The 25,419-nt window shown below is 43.0% G+C and overlaps 1 protein-coding gene across 1 annotated transcript in view; it reads right to left on the minus strand.

The window, feature by feature from the left end:
• Positions 1 to 25,419, minus strand: part of RAPGEF2 (Rap guanine nucleotide exchange factor 2) — a 247,062-nt gene that overhangs the window by 148,114 nt on the left and 73,529 nt on the right. Inside the window, exons 2-3 of the mRNA XM_082611143.1 lie at positions 17,986 to 18,056; positions 11,768 to 11,824 (exon numbers count right to left, since the gene is read on the minus strand). Coding sequence (XP_082467269.1) covers positions 11,768 to 11,824; positions 17,986 to 18,056 — 128 coding nt within the window. The remainder of the gene's footprint in view (positions 1 to 11,767; positions 11,825 to 17,985; positions 18,057 to 25,419) is intronic.

The raw sequence follows: 25,419 nt of genomic DNA on the forward strand, positions 1-25,419 counted from the left end.
ACGCATCAGGCAGGCAGTGTTTCAGCATGAGGCACGACCCTTCCCTTCAAGGTCTGCAAATACGCCCCTTCTCACAGGGCACCACCTGCGGGGCTCTACAGGTGCCAAGCGATGACTGTTTGTTTTTTGAAAGAAAAGATGAAAAAGACATTACCTAGCAATAACAGCAACAAACTTGCCTACACTTAGAGGGGAAGCAAAATGAATCCGAGCCCTTGCTTGCAGACACACTGGCAATGAAGCTGGCTAACGGAAGACTGATTAGTATCATAATTATTATTATTCATATCACCTAGGACTAATACTGAGACTTGATTCCGTCTAGTGGTCCTCAAGCTTTAACGTACACGAGTCCCCTGGGATGCGAAGTAAAAATGCATGTTCCCAGGCTCGACCCATCCCGCCAACACCCCAGTACCTGATCGAGGGTGGGAGACCCATCACGATGCCGTCTAAACAAACATCCCAGGTGATTCTTATGCGTGGGGGCTTGTCAAGTTGAAAAACCATGAGAAAAACTGCCTAGAAATCAAGCCCCAACTGGAACAAACGGCAGGGGGAAAAAAAAAAGAAACAAAAAACTACAACTCTGTCAACTGTCAATACAACTGGTTTCATTCGCTAACGTCATTTTAGTTTTTCTCAAATAGTTGTTTTATGTTTTAAAACTATGAGCTAAGGAGTTCCATCAAGGGTTGTTGAAATGGTAAAAGATGAATTTTGGAATGACTCTAACTGACCATTTCCAAGTAACTTTAGTCTTTTTTTTTTTTTTTTTTTTTTTTTTGGCGGTACGCGGGCCTCTCACTGTTGTGGCCTCTCCCACTGCGGAGCACAGGCTCCGGACGCGCAGGCTCAGCGGCCATGGCTCACGGGCCCAGCTGCTCCACGGCATGTGGGATCTTCCCGGACCGGGGCACAAACCCGTGTCCCCTGCATTGGCAGGCGGACTCTCAACCACTGCGCCACCAGGGAAGCCCAGTAACTTTAGTCTTATATCACCAGTAACAAGTAGAGAAGAGAAGCCTAAAGATTAAAGGGGTACATCTAGCAAAATAGGACTTGCCAATCTCTCCCATCACCAAAGTGACACTTAGAGACGACCTGCAAGTGTTAGACGGAGCTAAGAACTCCAACGGACAAATGATTTGACTCCAGCACCTCCCCATGCTACAGCCGGCAAGATGAAGCCCAGGGGTACAACACGGCCCTCTGCAAAGCTCCTGTTCTGATTACATCCACAGGGAGGAAATGAATCAAGCCAAACGAAACAAAACAAGCAAACAGAATATAAAGTCCATCATAAAATGATCGATGCGCCGTGCAGTGCGATCAGAAAGAAGGACCCTGAAGCCATCAAGACTGTCCAGCCCTGCTGCCCACTCCTCCCAGGCTAAACCAGAACGTCAGGTGCAGCCTGGGGACGAAAGGAAGAGGCCAACGTAACCTGGTCCCACTCTCTCCCGCCTGACTTGCCTCCACTCCTCAGCCCAACCCCCCTCCTGGGAGGCACCTGCCCACCTTCTAAGTCACCCCACACCCCGAAGGAACGGCTCCAACACCACTTCCTCAAAAGGTCTTCTCACTTACTGTTTCCCACACTCCAAAATGCGTATCCCCATCTCATTTAGCCTGTTCTGTGCTCTTCTCTGTCGATTTCTCATCCCTGAGCTACCTAGGGGTCTCCCTCCACCTGCACGGAGGCTTCCAGCAGCCAGGACGGGGGGCTGCAGCTCGTGGGAACTGGGTGGATCTCAGCAGCATCTGCTCAGGGAGCTGAGACCAAGACACACTTCCGCTTATAACCCTCAGTTCCTGGACCGGAGGAAGCCCAGCCGCACTAGCCAGCACCTGGAAGCAGCAGTTTGTTGCCGAGCAAAGAGCAGAGGTTTGGGAACACACATTCTTTCACACCAGCCATGTGGTCCTGGTGACGTCAGCCCCTGGGGTTCTGGTCCCCCGACTGTAAAGCGGGGATATCAGTCCCTGTTTACAACGTCACTCGGATGTAATGACACAGTATGGATCAAGCACCTTGCAGAGCAGGGACATAAAACACTGCTTCTCTTCCTCTCTTTCCCTCCCTCACAACCCACCCTGAAGGGGTCAGCCTGCACCTTTACTCTCTGCTCTGAACCCCAGCAGATCCTGGGGCAGCTTCAGACTGCGCCCTGCTCAGCCGTCCTCCACCTTCTCCTCCACCTTGGCCTCACGGCCTTTGAACAAACCTGCTGTTCCCACTCCTAAAGGGTAACTTCTGCCTCGTAAACTCATCACTCGCCCTCTGAATTCCAGGTTAACGACCACTTCCTCTGAGACACGTTTTAGTATCTTCCAGATAAAGTGAGTCTCTCTCTCCTGGGTTCCCAGACACTCTGGACTTGCTCACACAAAGCAGAGCGACATCATCACTGACCTCGGAAGCCTTCTCCCATTAGCTCTGAAACCCCTCTAGCGCCCCAGTACCCCCAGCAGACACGCTAGATAAGGCTCGACTGGCACTCAGACATTTTATTAACCAATGCGTTAACAGCTGAATAGACACCAACTCAGATATGGTGTTAAAAATGACTGAAAGTCAAAGATGTGAATTTCAATTGACCAGGGAATGGAGAAACGAAGCGAGGCTTAAAGAACGTCCTCAGCAATACCCTAGAGGTGCACAGGGTGGCAGTGTCTCCCCACGAAAGGGCTGCGTGTGCAGCTGCGCGGTCCCCGTTAACGAAGCCGGGGGAGGAATGAATACGAGGGACCAAGTCCAAGTTGACAAGCAGGCTGAAAGGATAGTAAGCTAATACACCACAAGAAAACAAATTAAGTCAGCAAAGGCGATTATGTGAGGGCAAGAAAGCAACTTGGGAAAAAGCGACTTTATTCAGTTGTTAATACAATGTGAAAACTTAAGTGGAGCCCAGTTGGCCAAAAGGCTGAGGGGGGGGGGGCGGGGGAGGGGCTCTGGGCAAGGACACACGTGTCCTAGTGGACGCGGAGCTGACACCTCCTGCCGGCCACAAACCGACACCTAATCCACGTCTCTGCGTGTGTGTTTGCAGGGGGGCGGGTGAGTCAGCCAAAAGAAACTGAAGGAATGGTCCCCGTGCAAAAAAACCCAAACAGTCTGGGACCAGAAATAAGTGCCCAAGGAGGGCGTCGCGGGTACGGGAAGGGGTTCCTCCCGGTGATTAGACGAGGGACAGCACAGCGCTGGCAGGGCACAAGGGCCTGGGGTAGAGGGCACCCTGCGGCGCTGCGTGCGGGCGACAGCGACGGCGGCAGCAGGGCCAGGAGACGCACAAGGCGGCAACCGCGCGGGAACAAGGGCGGGCAATACGGGCGGAAACGCCCAGAAACGGTGGAGAGGACGCCCACTCAGGGAGAGGTGGGAGCAGGCAGCCGCGTGGGCCAACACGCACCAGGGCTCGGGGCAGTTTAGAAAGAGAGGCTGCATTCTATTATATACACGACCCAGATGCCACGCCACCTCCAAACAACAAAGCCGGAGGCACCTGGGAGAGATGGGAACGGGATTCTTACCACCCGGGCCTACTGGCTCCACATCTTGAGCTAAGAAACCAGATGGGCAATAGAACGAGGACCATCCAAAGTTCCACGAAGTAAGTGGAGACCGCTAGCAAGGAACCCAGAGGGACAGCCACCCGTGACCACGGCTAGGAAAGCACCCGTCTCTTTCTCTGTATCGGCTGTCCCAGCAACATCATCCAATGGAAAGATAAAACGAGAAAACAGAAAGTCCTCCTAAATTTCTCCCTCTGCACAACCCCCCACCCCATCCTGTGGGCTCCGCCCGGAAGCCTCTGCTGAAGTTCGCAGCCCCACTCTTGGTCCCCTACACTGTCACTAGACTCCTCTGACCGGCACAGACTTGTACTCTCAAATGTACAGTTATGCCGATAACCAAAGCAGGAATAATTTTACCTGTTGACAATAAACTACCCTCTACCCCTCTCCTGGGAATCCAGCAGTTGATTCAGTAGGACGTGGCGAGCCCCTTGGGACAGAAGCCTGTCCAGCCCTCTTCCCACCCTAACGGCTACTGCAATGGATCTGAGCCGGATTTCCTATGAACGAAGTGTTCCAGGGCTTAAAACAGAAGTCCTAACAATGGCCACCTTCCAAGATGCAGATGGCTTTTCAGATACACAATAACTGTACTCTTTTTCACAAATACATTACATCACTTCTGCTACTGGGTTTATCAGAAAGTTTAATAATTTTTTTTCTTGCTCCTCTGATGGGGCTCTAAGCTTTAAGCGCAAAGACAGAACATGTCTTATATATTTCTGTATCGCCAACGGCACAAAGTAAGCTCACAAGAAAAGTTAATGCAACATGGCAAGTGTGGGCCCTGACAACACCAGGTCACGGTCAAAAGAAAGGTGAAGTGCACACACCAGCAGGATGTACTCAGGCATAAAGTGTAGAACGTATGATAGAGCTCTACAGAGAGTTAAAATGTACATTTCTGACGTACAGAATAGCAATGCTGTACTATAAAATTATGTACTTCATAATATTTAATCACAAATTCCCACACTTATGAAAACAACACATTTTAAAAGTGGAGGGTAACTTTTTCTTCCATTTCCTGAAAGTTCTAAATTGTAAGGAAGTTATTACTTCACTTTTATCACTTAAAACTCTGAAGGAAAAGAGCATCATTTTAACATTAAGTTTTTCAGAACATTCTTAGCCTCCTCTCCATCAATTATAGGGGCTTAGACCAACAAACAGGATAAATCAGTAACATCAATAAAAACTCTGAAAACTGATGGGAATACTGAGGCTATTTCAGCTTTATTTTGAAAATATTTTATTTTGAATATATTAAAATAAAGTATTTTGAGAATATTTTTGTTTTGAAAAAAATTAATATTTTGAAAATATGGGGGATAAGTGGACATAATTTTTTTAACTGTGATAATTCACTTAACAAGCAGAGGGAACAATATAAAGAACAATACTAAAGAATTAGTAAAGCCAAAGATTCTATAGACTCACTGTGCAGTCATTCTTAAATTTATAAAATCCATTTTAAAAATGAAATGAGGGAGTGATGTCTTGGGAGTTATGAAGTTACTCAACAAACTTATTTCTGAATGAAAGAAAAAAAGTCACTGCAGATTACATAGTTAACAGCAATCCATCAAGCAAAGATTCAGCTAGACTGAGAGCAGAGGGCTACACCCAAGGGCTCGACAATTTCTCAAATTTAAGAGAGCAGCCAAAATGAACACTTCTGAAAACTACCAATGGGTCACGAAATTAATTCACAAATCTGCATCTTTCAGTTACACACTGCAGTTTCATTTGCACGACAAACCTGTCCCTCTTCTACAGAAAACTGGCACCCGAATTGCTAAAGAGAACTCAGACATCCAGAGACTGACCAAATTCACACCAAATCCGCCCACCCACTGCCAAGGTGCCGGGTGATGGGAATGGCACTACCAGCTCACAAGCACCGTGACCCGCAATGACCAGAAAGCATAGGGAGAGAGCTACATGTTACTATAAACACCTATAGTTAAGAGGAGTTCAGAGGTTTTTATTCACTAAGTAGTTTCACAGAGAATTGATAGAAAGAACTGAACACCTAACCTGCAGTCGGCTGTTCTACCCAGAAGTTAGGCCATTCTTTTCCTGCTGATCTAGCAAAGGAATATATCCCTTGAAATAAGCAAAAAATAACAGAGAACAGACAAGATGCAAATGTCTGTGCTGGGCATGGCACATGTAAATCTGAACTAAACACAGTCCCTGCCCTGATGGAGTTTACAGACTAAATACATTTGTTAATGTTTTTATTTTACTACTCCTTGACTCACCACAAAAATAAAACATTTTCATTCAAAGACTAACAGTAAATATAAAAATATCATTATTGGCAAGAAAGCTTAAAGTACCGCCATATGTACGTAAAACAATCTTAAGTCTATTTGTGGGTATGCGCGTATCCACGCGTGCCTATTTGAATTGATATACTTACACAGAGCACACGTGTACATCACAACACACCAAGCTCAGGGCTGAGCATCTTTATCCTACAAGTCTGTGCAAAGGCTAGGTCTTTAGAGGTGTCATGCCTTCAAGTCAACGAAAACCTCAGGTTTCACCTTTTCCTTATACACACACACAAGCACAGTAAACTTATGGAAACGTGGACACTCCAAATAGTGGTTACATATTGCTGGGGAAGAAAGGAAGGCAGATTTGAAGTATTTTGTCTCCTGAGGGAAAATAAACAAAAAAGCAAAGCAACCTAGGTAGTAGATAGTGCTTTTGTAAGAATTTTGTTAAAAGACTACGATGGGGCCTCCCTGGTGGCGCAGTGGTTGAGAGTCCGCCTGCCGATGCGGGGGATACGGGTTCGTGCCCCGGTCTGGGAGGATCCCATATGCCGCGGAGCGGCTGGGCCCGTGAGCCGTGGCCGCTGAGCCTGCGCGTCCGGAGCCTGTGCTCCGCAACGGGAGAGGCCACAACAGTGAGAGGCCCGCGTACGGAAAAAAAAAAAAAAAAAAAAAAAAAGACTACGATGTAGGGCATCCCTGGTGGCGCAGTGGTTAAGAATCCGACTGCCAATTCAGGGGACATGGGTTCAAGTCCTGGTCCGGGAAGATCCCACACGCCGCGGAGCAACTAAGCCTGTGAGCCACAACTACTGAGCCCGCAAGCCACAGCTACTGAGCCCACGTGCCACAACTACTGAGCCCAGGCGCCTAGAGCCCGTGCTCCACAACAAGAGAAGCCACCGCAATGAGAAGCCTGCGCACCGCAACCAAGAGCAGCCCTCACTTGCTGCAACCAGAGAAAGCCCGCGCGCAGCAACAAAGACCCAACTCAGCCAAAAATAAATTTAATTAATTAATTAAAAGTAATAAAAAATTTAAAAGTTTAAAAAATTAAAATAAAAAGACTTGATGTAAAAGTAAATAAAAGCTTGGCCACATCCGAAAAGAGAAAGCAGTACAGTAACTGGATATGGGCCAGAACCCAGGAGAACTTCCTAAGGACGGAGACATGGCAACTCACCCTGTGTGGGAAACAGGGCAGGACCCAGGGGGTAGGAGGAGCGACACTGCAGGGAGGGCAGCTCCCCCTCCAGGAGGGGAAGGGGACAGGAGCACAGGCAGCTCTGAGCCCAGATGGGCCACTGGAGGAGGAGGGGCACGCGGAGCAGACAGGGGCGAGCTGCGGTGGAAACAGGAAACCCAGCCGTGGAGACCGGTAAGCGCAGGCAGAGGGGGGAGCTGGGCCTCAAGTTTGGAGGTTACAGATTTCAGTGCAAATGACTGAAAAGACTCCACTAGCCTCCATGCAGCTTCTTCTGAAAAAGGAATGATTTCCTCTCCTGCAATAAGGGGAGATAAACCCCTTAACAAAGTGCTCTGAAAACTCTTCTGGAAACCAAAGCATTCAGTCCGACCCGTGCGTGGCAATCGGGCCCACGGTTCAGCGATACCCGTGTTTAGAGAGCGGCTGTGTGTGCACGCTTAAAAAAATATATATTTGAATGGTCGAATTTCTGATCCAAAGGTTTTTAGCACTTTACATGCAACTATATATTAAACTGAAATGGTGAGGATGGCTGGCCATTAAAGAAAAAGTAAAGAGAACGGACCCCCCTATTTATCTCCTTTCTTAAATTCTCTAAAATAAGTCCCTCAGCTAAAATGAGTATTACCTCACTTAGTATTTCCAAGCTAGCAAAATACCCAGCATCTAACAGATAACAAATGAAAGAGGGGCAGAAATTACCTGATGTTCCTGTCCACTGTGTAATGCTCAACTAATCGTACCTAATTAAATGGGCAAGTCTACACTTTAAAAATTCCATTTTATCAGAACCACAGCTCTCTCCTGAATCACAATATAATTTTAAAGGGCATACTGCTTGTCATACTGTTCCTGTTAAAACAGTAACACCAGGGGAATTAGAACACTGTTGTCATAATTCCTTCCTAAAGAAAGTTTAAAGCAGCTAAAACACTGGGGGAACAAAATGTAAATTACCGAAACAGTGAATGGAGTGAGAATGCTGCCCGCGGCTGCTATTTCCGTGCACCGACCACGTGCGCCCTGCTCTACTTCCTTCCCACGGAGCCCTGCGTCTCAGCCTCACGCCAGCCGGAAACACTGAAACCTGTGATCACTGTCCCCACTTTACAGGTAAGAAAAAGGAGGCACTTGGGGCTTCCCTGGTGGCGCAGTGGTTGAGAGTCTGCCTGCCGATGCAGGGGACACGGGTTCGTGCCCCGGTCCGGAAGGATCCCACATGCCACGGAGCGGCTGGGCCCATGAGCCATGGCCGCTGAGCCTGCGCGTCCGGAGCCTGTGCTCCTCAATGGGAGAGGCCACAACAGTGAGAGGCCTGCGTACTGCAAAAAAAAGAAAAAAAAAAAAAGAAAAAGGAGGCACAGAAGTGGATCAAAAGGGTACTATATTTACCTGGTGAAATTATTAGAATCATAGACTCGGAAGTCACCAGCACGCAAACATAATAAGGAAAATGAATACTCATCTCTTGGTCATAAAGCAAAATTCTGACAGTCTTTGATAGTCCAACTGCACTGTTGTTCTCCAGGCTCAAGCACAGACAAGTCATTCCCCCCAAGAGGTAATGACAACAGGTCCCAAAAAAAGAGGGGTGGTATTAAGTTATCACAGATTTATATACACCCCAAATACAAGTGTTCTTTAATTTTCAAAACCGCGCTTACACCAACTGCTCAGAGCAGAGACAAGTCTGTTCAAGGTTCACGGAGGAAAATCCTCCCACTAACCTTCAACACAAGCTTGGCCAAATACTAGGAATCTGACTGAGGGTATCTACACTTAGTCTCTGAATTTTGGGTCATAGGAAATCATGATCTACCAAATACCCATAGATTCTTCATTGCTTAGGAACACTGCCACCTCATGCTAATTAGTCCAAAACAAACAACTACTACAATCAACTCTTGCTGCAAACTCCTAAATGCATTCAATTTAGGATTATCCAAGTCATGGCTTTGCATGATTAGGAGGGCTCATATTCACTGCCTAAACTGACTTTAAAAAGAAAAAGCAAATATATTTAAAACACTGCAATCTACCTTCCATTTAAATGAACAATAAATAATAATTGTCGGGGGCTTCCCTGGTGGCGCAGTGGTTGAGAATCTGCCTGCCAATGCAGTGGACAACGGGTTCGAGCCCTGGCTCTGGGAGGATCCCACATTTCGCGGAGCGACTAGGCCCATGAGCCACAACTACTGAGCCTGCGCATCTGGAGCCTGTGCTCCGCAACAAGAGAAGCCGTGACAGTGAGAGGCCCGCGCACCGCGATGAAGAGTGGCCCCTGCTCGCCACAACTAGAGAAAGCCCTCGCACAGAAACTTAGACCCAACACAGCAAAAAAAAATAAAAAATTAAAAAATTAAATTAAATGATAATTGTCAGGAAGCCGGCACAATGTGGGCAGAAGTGCTGGCGGGTTTCAGGGGCCGCCACCACGCCTTGGGGAGGCCACCCCAGGGAGAGATGCAGTCCTCATGCCTGCATGCACACAGCATCATTTTCTACAGAGGCATGAAGAAGGCTGGGAAATGCTGCTGTGTTGGGGGCAGCTAGGGCTGCAGAGTCACCAGGTCTGGGCACAAGTCCAGATCCCGAGTTGAGCAGTGACACAAGCCTCAGCACCCTCATATGTAAAACGGGGGTGATGAAAGATCTACCTGCAAGACGGCTGCAAGGAAGAATTAAATCAATGCACACAGAGCACGGATTCGAGTGTGTGGCACGGACAAAGGGCTTGTTACACGTTTGCTATTGCCTCGTCTTCGACGCGGCCCAAACCATGTTTCAGAGGGAAAGGACAAAGTAAGAGAAAGCTGACGCTGACTGCCACTGCGCTGCTAAAATACACATCAGTGATACTCATCAGAGATTGCCAACCCTGACAGGTGTACACCCATTAAACGGATAGCTTTTAATTGCTCCTGAAAGAGGACAAATAGTCTTAAGTTATTTACATCATGATTCCTTCAAGGATAAATATGTTAAGGGCATTTGCCCCTGGTGTGAGTTTTCTCATTACCATTTATGTCTGGGTTATTTACTACTCTTCTCTATTGCATGTATGTTCTTTGAAGCCCTAGATGGATATTGATAGCCAAGAACCATCCTGAATCAGATCCACCCATATCTTCTAAAATCCGTCCATGATGGCCCCATTCTTCCACCTGCCCAAGTTCAAGCTCTGTCACCTCAGATGACTGCAATTCTCTCCTAACAGATTTCCCTGCCCATCCACTCAACCTAATCCACCCTCTGTGTTTTCAGGCAGACACAGATATTATCTTTGAGGGGATGTGTGGAGCTGGGAGGCGTCTGGTCACATCATTTTGCTGCTTGAAAACTGGCCGCCTACCTACAGACCAAAAGAGACTTAAGAAAGATACACAACCAATAAACAACCTGTACCAAAAAAAATTTGAGACAAAGAAATGTGATTATTTACATGATATGAAAATTATTTTTTAAGGTTTGATGATAATATTGTGGTTAAGTGGTTTTTTTTTAAGTCTATCTTTTAAAGATTAAAAACACATATCAAAACAATGATGGCTGAAATGATATGTCTGGATTTATTTCAAAATAATCCACCGGAGGTGGAGTAAGAGATGAAACATCATCGCTTGTCAGTCGACAACGTGGCACGGTGAGTCCACAGGGGCCCGTTTTACTGTCGCTAATACTGTGAACACCTGTAATTTTCCAGAATAAAATGTAATTGAGGAGGAAAAGCCTCATTTCCAGTCGCCTAAAGAATCGAGGATGACTTTTTCAACGACACATTCACACACGAGCGTGACTGTGGCCTGCCCCTTCTCCTGACTCCACACACCCCAGGCCATGCGTCTAAACTGGCCGCACTGTTCAACACGTGATGCCAGGCCCCTCCCCCTCTGTCCCTGTACACACAGTGCCTCCTGCCAAGAAAGTCCCGCGAGACCACCAGACATGCTAGGAGACCCAGGGCAAAGGGTCCCTTCTCCGAGACCCTCCCCTGCACCCCTTCTGTACAAACCTATAGTCTCGGCTATTCTGGTGGGTTAGTTTTCATTGTTGTTGCTTTCCTTTTTTCTATTTCTACCTCCCTCAAAAGATTATAGCCTCCCTAAGGGCAGAAGCTGTATTTTATTTATTTCAATAAAGATTCCCTATAATATGCATGGAAAGTAGTAATTACTTAGTAAGTGCCTTGAAAAACAGGAAGGAAAGTCAACAGAACAACCGTCATTCACAGCAAACATTAACAAAACAATATGCCTAGTAAATCAGAGCTTACGTATCTGTAACACACCAATATTTATCTACTGAATGTTTATCACATTGCTTAAAAAATTAGTTGCCATTTTTTCAAGGAGTACGTTAAATCTTAAAAGGAACATCAATATGATTTAAAGAAGAAACTTTCCTTTGGAAAGACTCTACACTATTTCTCATTTCATAAAAGTCAAAATACTCTGTAATGTGAAATACTATCTCCAACCACATGTGAGTAACATATAGATGCTGATGTGAACTTATCAGCAAAGGACTGAAATAGTTGAAATGCTTCACATTTCTAAATTATGCAATAAAAGTTAATGCAAAATTAAGGCGGTGCTGACTTGGCAAGGTGCCCCTAGTACTTCTTTGATACTTTAAGGACATCATCTAGCCACTGCATTACACATTGTGCAGAGATAGAGGAAACACCTACTAGTATAAAACTTCATTGGCTTCATGTCTTTCATATCTCACAGTTTCACACATTAACCTGTAAAACAAAAAATAAAGACACGAGTTCATCGTTTGTCATGAAAAAACATACTAATAGTTTAAAAACGTAAATGAGACATTATGTAGAAAATTAACATTACTTTTATGAATTGTCACAATCCTTTATTGGCCTCAAGGTAAATATTTGTGGTGCCTAGGTTAACAAAATAAAATGAAATCTGGTAAAGAGATGCTAGAAAAGAAATGTTTTGTTAGATGTCAATTTCATCCAGTTTATTTCGTAGGGAACAAAACTGTGTTTTATACTTTGTAAATGACATGTGGACAAATTAATGTTCTCCAAGGTAAACAGAAAATGAGAAAGAAGCTGAAAATTAGAAAGGAAAACCTATTAACTCAAAAAGTGATAACATAATTCACAGTTTAACATTAATGTTACTTAACAGTATGGAATTTCAGACAAAAGTAGGCTTTTATTAAAGTGCATATTTTTACGACTAAGGACTAAATGAACGCTTTACAACTTAAAGATTTATTTACTTCAAATGATTCATCCCAGAGGAAAATAAACTATGAAAATTATAGAAAACATGAATAAATGTTTAAATATTCAAAATTACCTCAAGAGCAGCATCTTCAAAAAGCATCTTATTATATTAAGCCCATGTAAAATTTCCCAAAAGTTACAGAAATGCAAAAGAGAAAAGGACTATTTCTTCTTAAGAAGGAACTAGGAAATAGAAAAGGCTGGCTGTAAAAGTGACTGTTTCGTGCTTCCCTGGTGGCACAGTGGTTGAGAGTCCGCCTGCCGATGCAGGGGACATGGGTTCGTGCCCCGGTCCGGGAGGATCCCACAGGCCGCAGAGCGGCTGGGCCCGTGAGCCATGGCTGCTGAGCCTGCGCGTCCAGAGCCTGTGCTCCGCGATGGGAGAGGCCACAACAGTGAAAGGCCCGCGTATCGCAAAAAAAAAAAAAAAAAAAAAAAAAAAAGTGACTGTTTCAACAGCAGTGCCATTTTGGTCAGTGAGGCTACCAGTCCCCATCTGTGAAAACACTGGGATCAACACACATCCATCTTTCTGCTGTTTGCACGCTCTTGATTTTTCACTTGAAAACCACCCTCCTGGGTTTTCTTTTGCCTTGATCGTCCCACGACCAGCACCCTGCTTCAAAGGCCCCCTCAGCCTCTCAATCCCTTGCCCGAAACTTTCACTTAACTCCAGAAGGTAGCATCGAACCTTGAATACACATCATTAAATATAGTTTTAGTAGACTGCATCGTACCAATTCTTCTTAGGAAAGGATGAGAGACACAAGTAATGGGTCTAAAAATACCAGGTCTTTAAATTAGGTAACCAGCTCTGCCCTGTTTCCTGTTACACCCTTTTCACTGGATCCCAGTCCTTCTACGGTGGACCCTGTACTCCTGCAGGCTCACCCCTCCCACACCATCATCCGTTTCTCCCTCTCTCCTAAATCGCTTCCTTAATCCACAAACACACCTTATGGGGACCGCCCACTGTGTGGGAAGGAGACATGCTTGGCCCCATAACCGCCTCCAGCTACTATCCACACTCTGCTTTTCCCGCAACAGAAATTCTCCCTTTAGAGTTGTCTACGGGAATACACTGTCTCCATTCTCTCGCCCGCCTCCCTCTCCTCTATCACTGGGTCCCTGAAACTCAAAAAAAGGGGGGTCAGGGGAGGCTGCTGGCGGCCTAGTGGGTAGGACTCTGTGCTTCTACGGACAGGGCCCGGGTTCAATCCCTGGTTGGGGAACTGAGCTCCCACAAGCCGTGCGGCCAAAAAACAAAAACAACTCTAAAGTTGTCAGCTTCCTCTGTGTTATCTAAATCTTTTCTGACCTTGTATTAATGCCACTTCTCAGCAACATGTGATGACTCCCTTTCCCTTACAGCATTTTCTGCTCTAAGTCTCCTGGTTTTCCTCTTATTCATCATTTTTTCAGTCTCCTTTGGACTCTCTGCCCCTCTCACTCCTCTACCTGACTCGAAATGCGTCTCCTCCAGGGGCTGTCCGCCCTCTTCTCCCCTGCACCATGTAACCTCATCCAGTCTGTGATTTCTTTTCTTTTTTTTTTTTTTTTGCGGTACGCGGGCCTCTCACTGCTGTGGCCTCTCCCGTTGAGAAGCACAGGCTCCGGACGCGCAGGCTCAGCGGACATGGCTCACGGGCCCAGTCACTCCACGGCATGTGGGATCTTCCCGGACTGGGGCACGAACCTGCGTCCCCTGCATCGGCAGGCGGACTCTCAACCACTGCGCCACCAGGGAAGCCCCAGTCTGCGATTTTTAATGTAATCTGTAAGCTGATGCTCCAAAGCCATGCCCCTCACCTAACCTCTCACCGTGACACCACGCATCCAAATGCCTACTCGGTGCAACAGCCGCTCCACGTTCAACATGTCCAATAGATCTTAAATTCCTTCCCCCCAAATCTGTCCTCCCAGTCAGAACCCAATCGTCTAGGCCAAAACCTTGGAGTCGCCATCCTTGACTCTCCTCCCTCTCCTTCAAATCCCAGCTTTCCGCCACATCCTGTTTCCAAAACCCACCCTCCCAGGCAGACCACGTTCACCACCTGCCCGTGAAAACCCAGTCTCAGCGACCATCCCACTGTCATCTCCTACCAGGACCACACAGGTAGATTCTGTGTCTGTTCTGCACACCTGTTGTCCATTTTCCAGACACGACGTCACATCACGTCGCACCTGCTCTTTTATTTATTTATCTATCTATCTATCTATCTATGTTGGCAGCATAGGGTCTTAGTCACGGCACGCGGGATCTTTCTTCCTTGCGGTGCGCGGGCTTCTACCTCACACCTGCTCTTAATCTCCACTGCCTTTACATGAAAATCCAAACTCCTATCCTTGAACACGCAGCCCTGCGCTGCTGACAACACTTAGCATCCTGTAGTTACTCTCCCACGGCCCCTGACTGTTCCCACCGTGGAGCATCGGGGGCCCATCGGCACTGCAGGGGTCTCTGCACAGCTGAGCCAACCCAAGTGTTCCCTCCTTTCAGCCACAAAGTCAAAGCAGCCCAGCATCCATTCTTACCATGCCCAACATGCTAACATCTAAATCCTGTCTGCCCCACTAGGAACGGCAGGGGCTAGGTCTACTTCACTGCTGCTTCTTCTTGGCCTGCCTGGATGTCTAGCAGGTAGTAGGACTGCAGTGGATAATTGTTGACTGCATAAAACAACTAATCTAGCGCCACGAGAAAATCATGATAAAATCGTCTATAGGACAATGTTCTAAATAAATGGAACCAGTACCAAAATGCTTTTTTTTCTTTAAACATTGTTAAGGAATGTTTTATCAAAAGCATACTGATCTTCCCTGAATTCCTAAAGAATATACTAGCCAGATTTTAGTTGTTCCTTAATGTCTAAAACTGCCTGTATAACAATAATTACGCTCATCCATAATGCTAAAGAATATACATGTATACAAACTCACATATATATAACCATATATATGTTATACTACATATAGATAGTGTACATATATATAAACATGTATACACACACATACATATAACCATATATATGGTATACTGTATATATGTAGTGTGTATATATATATATGAATCACACTCACATACATATAACCATATATGTTATACTATATATATGTAGTACATATATATGTATATACACACATATAACCATATATATGTTATACTATATATATGTAGTATGTGTATGTATGTATACACACACAACCATATATATACTATATATATAGTGTGTATATATGTATACACACACATATAACCATATGTTATACTATATATATGTAGTGTGTATATATATGTGTACACACATAACCATACATGTTATACTATATATATGCAGTGTGTATATATGTACACACACATAACCATATATATATGTAGTATGTATGTATATGTATATACACACATATAACCATATATATGTTATACTATATATATGTATACACACACATAACCATATATGTATACTATATATATGTAGTGTGTATACATGTATATACACACACACACATAATTCAGCAGGCTCTTGCTTCCAGCACTGAATGGCCCCAGTTACTCTGCTTTTTACAGATTCTTGGCCTCCGCTCCCACTGGAGCTTCCTCCTCCCCTTTGGCAAATATGCTGCTTCTGATCCACCTGTATGAAGGGAGCAAACCTTAGAAAAATAATGCTGTGTGGAAAAGACGTACAGTATGTCAGTGAGGACCTGAAAACCTTTACATTGTATAGAGTGTGGGATCTTACAGCAACACAGCCAATTAACTGCACGTCACCAGCTGCTCAGGATCAATGCACTGCTTGCGTACGGACAGCTCCACAGTGCACAAAGTGAGGCTCCCAAAGAGGAGAGCCTCCCCTCCTTCCTAGGAGACCAGTGTTCCACTGCCCAGCACTGAATACACAGACCTGGAAAACCTTGATTAAGAGCTTTTTTGGTAAAATTGGAAAACTGTATTATGTGAAAGTCTTAACTCTTCTCTATTAATCCCAGGGGTAAAATTTTATTTATAAAATTCAAAGGAAATAACTTCTCTAAATTGAGACGTACTTTTCCCAGAAAGGGTAGTTATTACAAAGCAGTTTATCCAAGTCATTGAGTTTATCTGTACTTCTTTTCTTGCTATTATTCATTTTGCTATCCTGATCTTCTTCTAAAAAAGGACTTAAGTTAGTTGTAGCTGATGTCTTGCATAAATATGAGAAACAAATGACTTTTTGACACAAGCAGAACAAGATACACATCTTAAAGGTGACTCCTTGTAAGTTCATGCCAACAAAGCTGAATAGTCTCCAAAATAGACTTTTTTAAGGTGTAAGTATGCTAAACTATACTGTTGAAGTTATCAGTTATTTCTAACCAAAATTTACTTTTGAAACAGCAGAAAATGGTTAGTGGGTGTATGGGGCTTTATTGTATTATCTCTACTTTTGTAATCTTAAAAATTTTCGTAAGATGTATTAAAATTTTCCTTTTTCTATTGCACCAAATTACTATTACCTAAGTAATTTTATAACTACATATACTATAGACACACATTATATAATCGATATATCTGAATATTATTGAAATATTATCCATGTGTAGTCATATGCATATGGCAATGTAACATTTATATTTTCATATTAATTAATTCATTTGCATTTGCAGGTTAACTGCATTCAATTAAACAGACAATTGGCGCTATAATTTTTTCCTAGGATAGCTGTCATTAAAAAACATAAAATGAAAGTTACGTACTTTAGAAATTATCCTTGCTTTAATTTGAGCCATCTTCCAAATTCCCAATGGTTTTGCCCTTTCTAATAAAACTTTAATTTAAATCATTTTCATTACAAAGTTAATTTTAGAAGTATTCAGTCCTCTTGACACTTTTCAATTAACAACTAAATATGAAATTGACATGCTCACAAATTAACTAGTGTTTAAAGAGTAATGGGGAAATACATAGAACAAGTATTCCTTTCATAATTAAAAACTGCTGGTATCAAAAGTAGCTGGAGCTGGAGACAACAAAACTTTCCCATAACGTCCTAGTTGGTGTTTATATGTAATCCATCTTCCTTAAGGTCCTTTATTTTCTATTCCAGTTAATCACTGGATTATACAAGATGTTTCTGATCTTTTAATGTAAGCCCAGATAACCATAAATAAGGTTGCTGTATCACTGTACAAGAGAAGTGGTAAGATTTTTATATGAATGGACTATATAAAAAACAACTATGGTACAAACTGAATTTCCCAGAAAAGCGCAGTCAACTTAATGCAATAAATATGTTATATATAAAGACCTAAAACATACTAGAACAGTGAACTGAATCATTCTTGGAATAGTTAAACACATTCTGGTTTCTTATGTAGCTGAGTGCTAGGAAGTAGATTTTTATTTGCCAGGATGGCAAATAATGCTCCTTTGGTGTATTCACCAAGCGGTGTTTATTACTTCAGGTGGGTAGGGCAGGGAGAGGGACAGGAAGCAGAGAGGTGATCCCTATGGCAGAAATGTCAGAAATTATTATATGGATGTAAAACTTACAAGGCCAGATGAGGCAGAGTTTTCACAAGTAAGTTATCCTTAATCCTACTTCTAAACAATAATAAATAATCACATAAAATCCAAGCATCCTATTGTCATTCATATTAAAATGACTTACCTAAGCTGATGCTCCCTCAGGTTGGATAAGGCTTCCATACCATGTAAATAGGAATACACTATTTCCAGATCCTGTTTGAAAAAAAGGACAGAAATTATTAAACTTGTCAGGGAAAGAGGCTTCTAAAATAAGTCATTATATTTACAGACCAAATTTAAAATAGCTTTTTTTTAAATACAAGTTTTTTAGACATCAAAAATCACATTATTAAGAGAAATGCTGGACTGCACAAATGTCATGCATCACAACTGCCTTTGGGATACATAGAAAGGCCATTAAAATAGAAACTAAATTGTCTCAAATTTACAAAATAAATTCCTCATAAGTTGTTATCACCTATTTCCCAGCTTTTACATCAAAATATCACATGTAAAGTTTTGATTTTAAAGTATAAATATTTACCAATTCCATCATTAAATGATTTTCTTAGTCAATATAAAATTAATGCATGTTATTTCATGCCTACACTTAAAAATGAGCATGAATTCAATTGTTTTCTATTCTTACCAAATGACGTTTCTTATATGCAGAAATATTTAAATTTAAATATTCTCTTTTAGAAAAAGAGACATGCCTTGCTTTTCCAGATCATATTACAATAAATAGAAAAAAGATTCATAGTTATTCATGAACGTTTAGAACAGGTAAAATTCAAAATCCTGCTTATATTCATTTATATGACAAGCCAGCAGGAAATTAGTATTTTTTTTAATTGAGGTATAGTTGATGTACAATATTATATAAGTTTTGGGTGTACAGAAGTTAGTATTTTAAGACTCCAATGAGGGGACATCCCTGGTGGCGCAGTGGTTAAGAATCCGCCTGCCAATGCAGGGGACACGGGTTCAAGCCCTCATCTGGGAAGATCCCACATGCCGCAGAGCAACTAAGCCCATGCACCAAAACTACTGAGCCTGCGCTCTAGAGCCCACGAGCCACAACTACTGAGCCCGCGTGCCACAACTACTGAAGCCCACGCGCCTAGAGCCTGTGCTCCGAAACAAGAGAAGCCACCGCAATGAGAAGCCCGCGCACCGCAACCAAGAGCAGCCCCTGCTCGCCGCGACTAGAGAAAGCCCGCGAGCTGGAACAAAGACCCAATGCAGCCAAAAATTTTAAAAAACAAACTTAAAAAGAAAGACTCCAGTGAATATCTAGCAGTTTCTGATCTCAAGAATACAAATCTACATTTACTCCTCCCCCAAAACTTAGCCAAAATGTAAAACAAATGTATTTTAAGAACTTTGTAAAATTACCCTCTGTCTTCTAAAATAATAGCTCTACTGAGATATAATTCACACATCATTTTCTTTTCTTTTTTTCTTGCAGGGGGCCACAGCCGCACTGGGCACAGGACCCAATCCAGGTGGTGGGCACGACCCTCCCTGGCCCCTGGCTCCACCCGGGCTGCCCCCTCCTCTTAGAGATGAGCCGCTGTGAGTGGGCCCAGGGCTGTGGGACTCGCTAGAACTCAAGATTTATCACTTGTGAATAATTCCATGGTTTGTGTTCGTCAATCACCACCATAATTCCTGAACATTTTTACCACCCAAAAGGCAACCCCACACCCTTTAACATTCACTCCCCATCTACCCTTCCCCCAGCCCCTGGCAACTGTTAATCTACTTTGTGTCTATGGATTTGCCTATTCTGGACATTTCGTGTAAATGGAATCTCACAAGGGAAATACACGACCTTTTGTGACTGCCTTCTTCCTCTTGGCCTAACAGCTTCAGGGTTCATCTAGGCTGCAGCAGGTAACGACACTTTCCTTTGTATCACCAAATAGTACTCCATTACAGAGATTCCACAGTTTGTTTATCCACTCATCAACTGACGGACATTTGGGTTCTTCCTACTTTATGGCCGGTATGAATAATGCTGTTGTGAATTCTCACGCATACGTTTTTGTTTGCACACCCGTCTTCAGTTCTCATGGGTATATATATACCTGCGAGTAGAACTGCTCATTCATATGGTAACTGTGTTTAGCTTTTCAAGGAACTGCCGAATTGTTTACCTAAGTGGCTACAGCATTTATAATCCTATCGGCAAGGTCTAAGGACTCTAATTTCTCCACATACATCCTTGTCAACACTAACGTCTGTCTTTTTTATTTTAGCCTTCCCAGGTGTGTTTGAAGGTGTTGATTTGCATTTCACTAATGACCAAGGGTGCTGACCATTTTTCATGTGCTTACTGGCCATTTGTACATCTTTGGGTAAATACCTATTCAATTCTTTGTTCACTTTTCTTTTCCCCCAGGGGTTATTTATTCTTTCTTTTTTTAACATCTTTACTGGAGTATAATTGCTTTACAATGTTGTGTTAGTTTCTTCTGTATAACAAAGTAAATCAGCTATACATATACATATATCCCCATATCCCCTCCCTCTTGCGTCTCCCTCCACCCTCCCTATCCCACCCCTGTAGGTGGTCACAAAGCACTGAGCTGATCTCCCTGTGCCATGCAGCTGCTTCCCACTAGCTATCTATTTTACATTTGGTAGTGTATATATGTCCATGCCACTCTCTCACTTTGTCCCAGCTTACCCGTCCCCCTCCCCGTGTCCTCAAGTCCATTCTCTACGTCTGCATCTTTATTCCTGTCCTGTCCCTAGGTTCTTCAGAACCTTTTTGTTTTTAGATTCCATATATATGTGTTAGCATAGGGTATTTGTTTTTCTCCTTCTGACTTACTGCACTCTGTATGACAAACTCTAGATCCATCCACCTCACTACAAATAACTCAATTTCATTTCTTTTTATGGCTGAGTAATATTCCATTGTATATACATGCCACATCTTATTTATCCATTCATCCAGTGATGGACACTTACGTTGCTTCCATGTCCTGGCTATTGTAAATAGTGCTGCAATGAACACTGTGGTACATGACTCTTTTTGAATTATGGTTTTCTCAGGGTATACGTCCAGTAGTGGTATTGCTGGGCCATATGGTAGTCCTATTTTTAGTTTTTTATGGAACCTCTATACTGTTCTCCATAGTGGCTGCACCAATTTACATTCCCACCAATAGTGCAAGAGGGTTCCCTTTTCTCCACACCCTCTCCAGCATTTACTGTTTGTAGACTTTTGAATGATGGCCATTCTGACCGGTGTGAGGTGATACCTCACTGTAGTTTTGATTTGCATTTCTCTAATCATTAGTGATGTTGAGCATTTTTTCACGTGTCTGTTGGGCATCTGTATATCTTCCTTGGAGAAACGTATGTTTAGGTCTTCTGCCCATTTTTGGATTGGGTTCTTTATTTTTTTGATATTGAGCTGCATGAGATGCTTGTATATTGGGGAGATTAATCCTTTGTCAGTTGCTGTTCATTTTTTAATTGGGTTATGTGTCCTTATTATTGCATTTTAAGAATTCTTTATGTATTCTGGATAGAAGACCCTTATCAGGTACATTATCAGTAAATATTTTCTCCCTTTCTGTGGCCAATCATTTCACTTTCTTGGATGGTGCCCTTTGAAGCACAAAGTTTTTAATTTTGATGAAGTCCAGTTTACCTATTTTTCTTTTCTTGCGTAGGCTTTTAGAGTCGCATTTAAGAAACCATGATCTAATCCAAGGTCAAAACAATTCATTAATATATTTGCTTCTAAGAGCTTCTTCTTCCACAGCTTTAGCTCTTTAAGCCTACAATCCATTTTTAATTACTTCCATATTCAGTAAGGTAAGCGTCCAAGTTCATTCTTTTGCATGCAGATATCCAGTTATCCCAACACCCTTTGTTAAAAATACTATTGTTTCCCCAGTGAATTGTACTGGTGCCCTTGCTGAACTGACCATAAATGTCAGTGTTCATTTCTGGACTCAGATCTATTCCATTGGTCTGTATTTCCATCCTCATTCCACAACCACTGTCTCATTTATGCAACTTTGGAGCAAGTGTGAAATCAGAAACTGTGAGTGTTCCAACCTTATTCTACTTTTCTGGGGGCCTTGTGTTCACATTTGAATTTTAGAATCAGCTTGTACATCTCTGCAGAAAAGCCAGCTGGGGTTTTAATAAGGATTGCACTGAATCTGATGATCAGTTCTGGTGGTACAGCCATCATAACAGTATTAAATCTCCCAATCTATGACATGGGATGTTTTTCCATTGAATTAGGTGCTCCTTAATTTCTTTCAACTATGTTCTCTACTTCTCAGTGTACAAATCTTGCACTACTTTGGTTAAATTTAATCTTCTCTTTTGATTAAGAAAAAATCTCTGCAACCTTAGGGATACCTTTGAGAACAATTCAAACTATCTGTGCACTTAGATTTCCTATATCAAGGGCACAGGGAAGGGACAGTGACTCACAGAATAACTAGGTAAGGAATTCAAAACCTTTCTAAGAGGATTCCAAGAAGGTTTTCAGCCTAAAATATATTCTTGTACACCTGAAAACAATATTATGATGTGTTAAGAGGAAAAAAGTACCTCATTTATAATTCTCAATTGTCCCAATTTAAAATTTATTAATACTAGAAATTTAAAGTGTCGCCCTCTATGGTCAACTTTCAAATAAACTGATGGGCTTTAACTTTGTTCATCTGTAGTTTTGTTATTTCCCATAAGTCTTTTAAAAGCTATTTATAGATTGAAATCTAAGTCTAGACCTAAAAATGCAATACAAATAAGAAAGCTAAAACAAAACCTTCCCCACCATCCGGTTAACAGAGTGTGCATTCCTAAAGGTAATAAATCCCTTCTTTAGAAGCAGTCATACCCCAATCTTAATATTCTATTTGCAGGTAGGGAAAGCCAATAAAAAATGTCCTAATTAATGAGTTTTCTTTAATACTTATAATAGAAAGTTCTTCTGAATAATGCTAAGGTTCACATTCTATTTTAGGTATTACAAATATGTGCTACTTGCGGTCGTTACATAGCACAGAAGGCCACCCTCCCATTTCTGAAGAGTTTATAATCTGAATCTAACACGAAAGTCTTAACACTCTTTTCACTGAAATATCAATCAGCCCCTTATAAGCTGCCCAAGGTCCACAGTACTTCCATCTAAGCAAACAGACAAGACTATTTATGTTCATTAACCTTCATCGGGCAAATATAATATTTACACTGACCAAAAATGTCTATTTAGGAAAGGAGTAGAAAGAAATAGGGTTTTTTGAAAGCTGGAGAAGGGAGAAAAACCTGAAAGGAACAAGAATTTGGAAGATTCGAATCAGAGTGGAGGAAAAGAACAGCCCTAACCCTTCAAAGACAACAGGCCTGGAAATAACGGAGTGTCTTCTCCTTCAACCCAGCAAAGCAGAAGCCAAGTAAAAAAGCACGTTCCTTGATGCTGTGGCACCTTATTCATCTGTCGCTCTTTAACATTATGGGGTTTCCTAGTTGGACGAGGGCACCTTCCTGGATAAGTTATGATGTCACGCCCATTACGAGTGTCAGCATTGCATCCATAAACTTAGCAACTTTGAGAATGAATGTATAACCTGCATGATTACACAGAATCTATCTATGAACAATAACTACTACCATTATTTCTTCATCTTAAGACAATATGCTTAACTAAAACCTGCAGATTCAATACGACTGTTTATTAGTTAATAAAAACGTGCAGGACCACTGCGTGCTCTTACTAATAAGGTGCTGACATAAGTGACGGGTCAGGAAGCTGTTTCGGGGCCTGTAATATGCACTGAGCGTGTGCGTTACACCTTTACTGCAGGACCAAATTTAAAATGCAGTTTGTCCTTCTGTCTGTGTGTAGCTGCATAAATAAAACACCTGCACCTCACATAATCCTCATGTTTGGGAGCAGAGTAAGTTTAAACATGTTTCAGTCAAGCAACACAGAACCGAAGAATCTGGTGCAACTGTGTGGCGTATTTTAGATGTGTGGCCAGACCATGAGCTTCTTCAATGAACTCAACAATTATGTCCAGGGTTTCTCTATTACTCTTAGAAGAAGTCATCTCAAAAGAAACTTTTACCTGGTCTATGCCACGAGGAGCTTGGAAACTCGAGGCGCAGACATCATTATTCTAACACGAAGCCTTCATGTGGAAGGCTGGTTCATCTAGCTGGAATTAGACACTTTACAAATAAATTCCACCTCAACCTGAGATCTCTTCTTTGTAACTAACAGAAGGAACAGTAAGAAACTGACATCTAGACGGCAGGCAACAAACAAGTCCATGTAATGTTTCACTTGGGACCAGCACAGGTTTGGGTAAGTAGGAAAGCTTAGGAACAAGGCATCGGGAAACCTCTGCTCTCGGACTCCAAGGGATTTAAGACAACTGAGCAGAGATGAGCCGGGGAGATTGTAAACTAAAGGAAGGCCGACCCTGTAGCCACACTTCCCTGCAACACAGAGCCTGGTGGCCAAATAGCAGGTTTACCAGTGATGAGGGATTGCCGGTGACGTGAATGACACTGAAAGGCAAAAAGGAACAGTCTCTAGGTGGTAGGAGATTTCAGAAATAAAATACACCGGGGGCGCGAGGAAGGAGACTCGGGGCCAGAGGCTCTGCCAGGAGCTGCCTGACCCCTCCGAGCTCGCCCCTCGTGCTTCCTCCACTTTCCACGTGGAGGTTTCAACCCTCATCTCCCCTTCATGGTTGGCCTTTGTTAAAATAACCTAGGAGTTGGTAAGGAACGGCCTTCACCCAGCAAGGAAACAAAAAGGCACAAGGGTGGGTGCTGAGGAGTCTTGATGCTCAAACCAACCCAGTACCTGCCACATGGGCAGCATCTCAGAGCAAGCTTCCTCGTAAGAGGAACAGGGAAATGTGTGCCTTTCAGGGACTTACACTCTTGGGTTCTTTTTTTTTTTTCTCTCTCTCTCTACACAAACGAGACATTCAGAGTGAAGTTATGTTTCAACAAACTTGACTATAGGAAGAAAAAAAAAACGCTGCAGCACTACATCACCTGAAGCATCAAATTCTGTCATTTCTGTCCTGAAACCATGATCTGCAAACAACTTGCAAGCCTCCCCGCCGCACCTCCCAGGACAAATAAAACCCATTTGACTATTACTATTTTAAAGGGCCCTCAAAAAATATAAGCTATTTCCCCCCCAAATTCTCTAGTCCTGGATACAAACAGGAACAAATTGCTTTAACCAGGAAGCAGCATTTTTCAGAACAATAGGCCTTTTCTAGAAAGGACATCCTTTTTTAAAAATAGATGTTATTTGAAGGCAGAGAAAAGTCATAAAACCACTGTAGCCCAGCAGACAAGAACACTGACCAGCCGACTGGAATGCAGTTTTCCATGAAAAAGACTTTCTTTTTTTAATCCCAAATGTAAACAATGTATCGAAACCCAAAAGCATCCTCTAAGTCATTCAGGAGAATGACTGTTCACACCCTGAAGGGTCATCTTGCTCAGAGTGTGTAAACACAAGCCAGGCTCAATGGGAAGAAGTCAGGGAGAGCTCCCACATCTTGGG

The sequence above is a fragment of the Mesoplodon mirus genome (genome assembly GCF_964341445.2).
Source record: "Mesoplodon mirus genome assembly, chromosome: 2".
NCBI lineage: Eukaryota > Metazoa > Chordata > Mammalia > Artiodactyla > Ziphiidae > Mesoplodon > Mesoplodon mirus.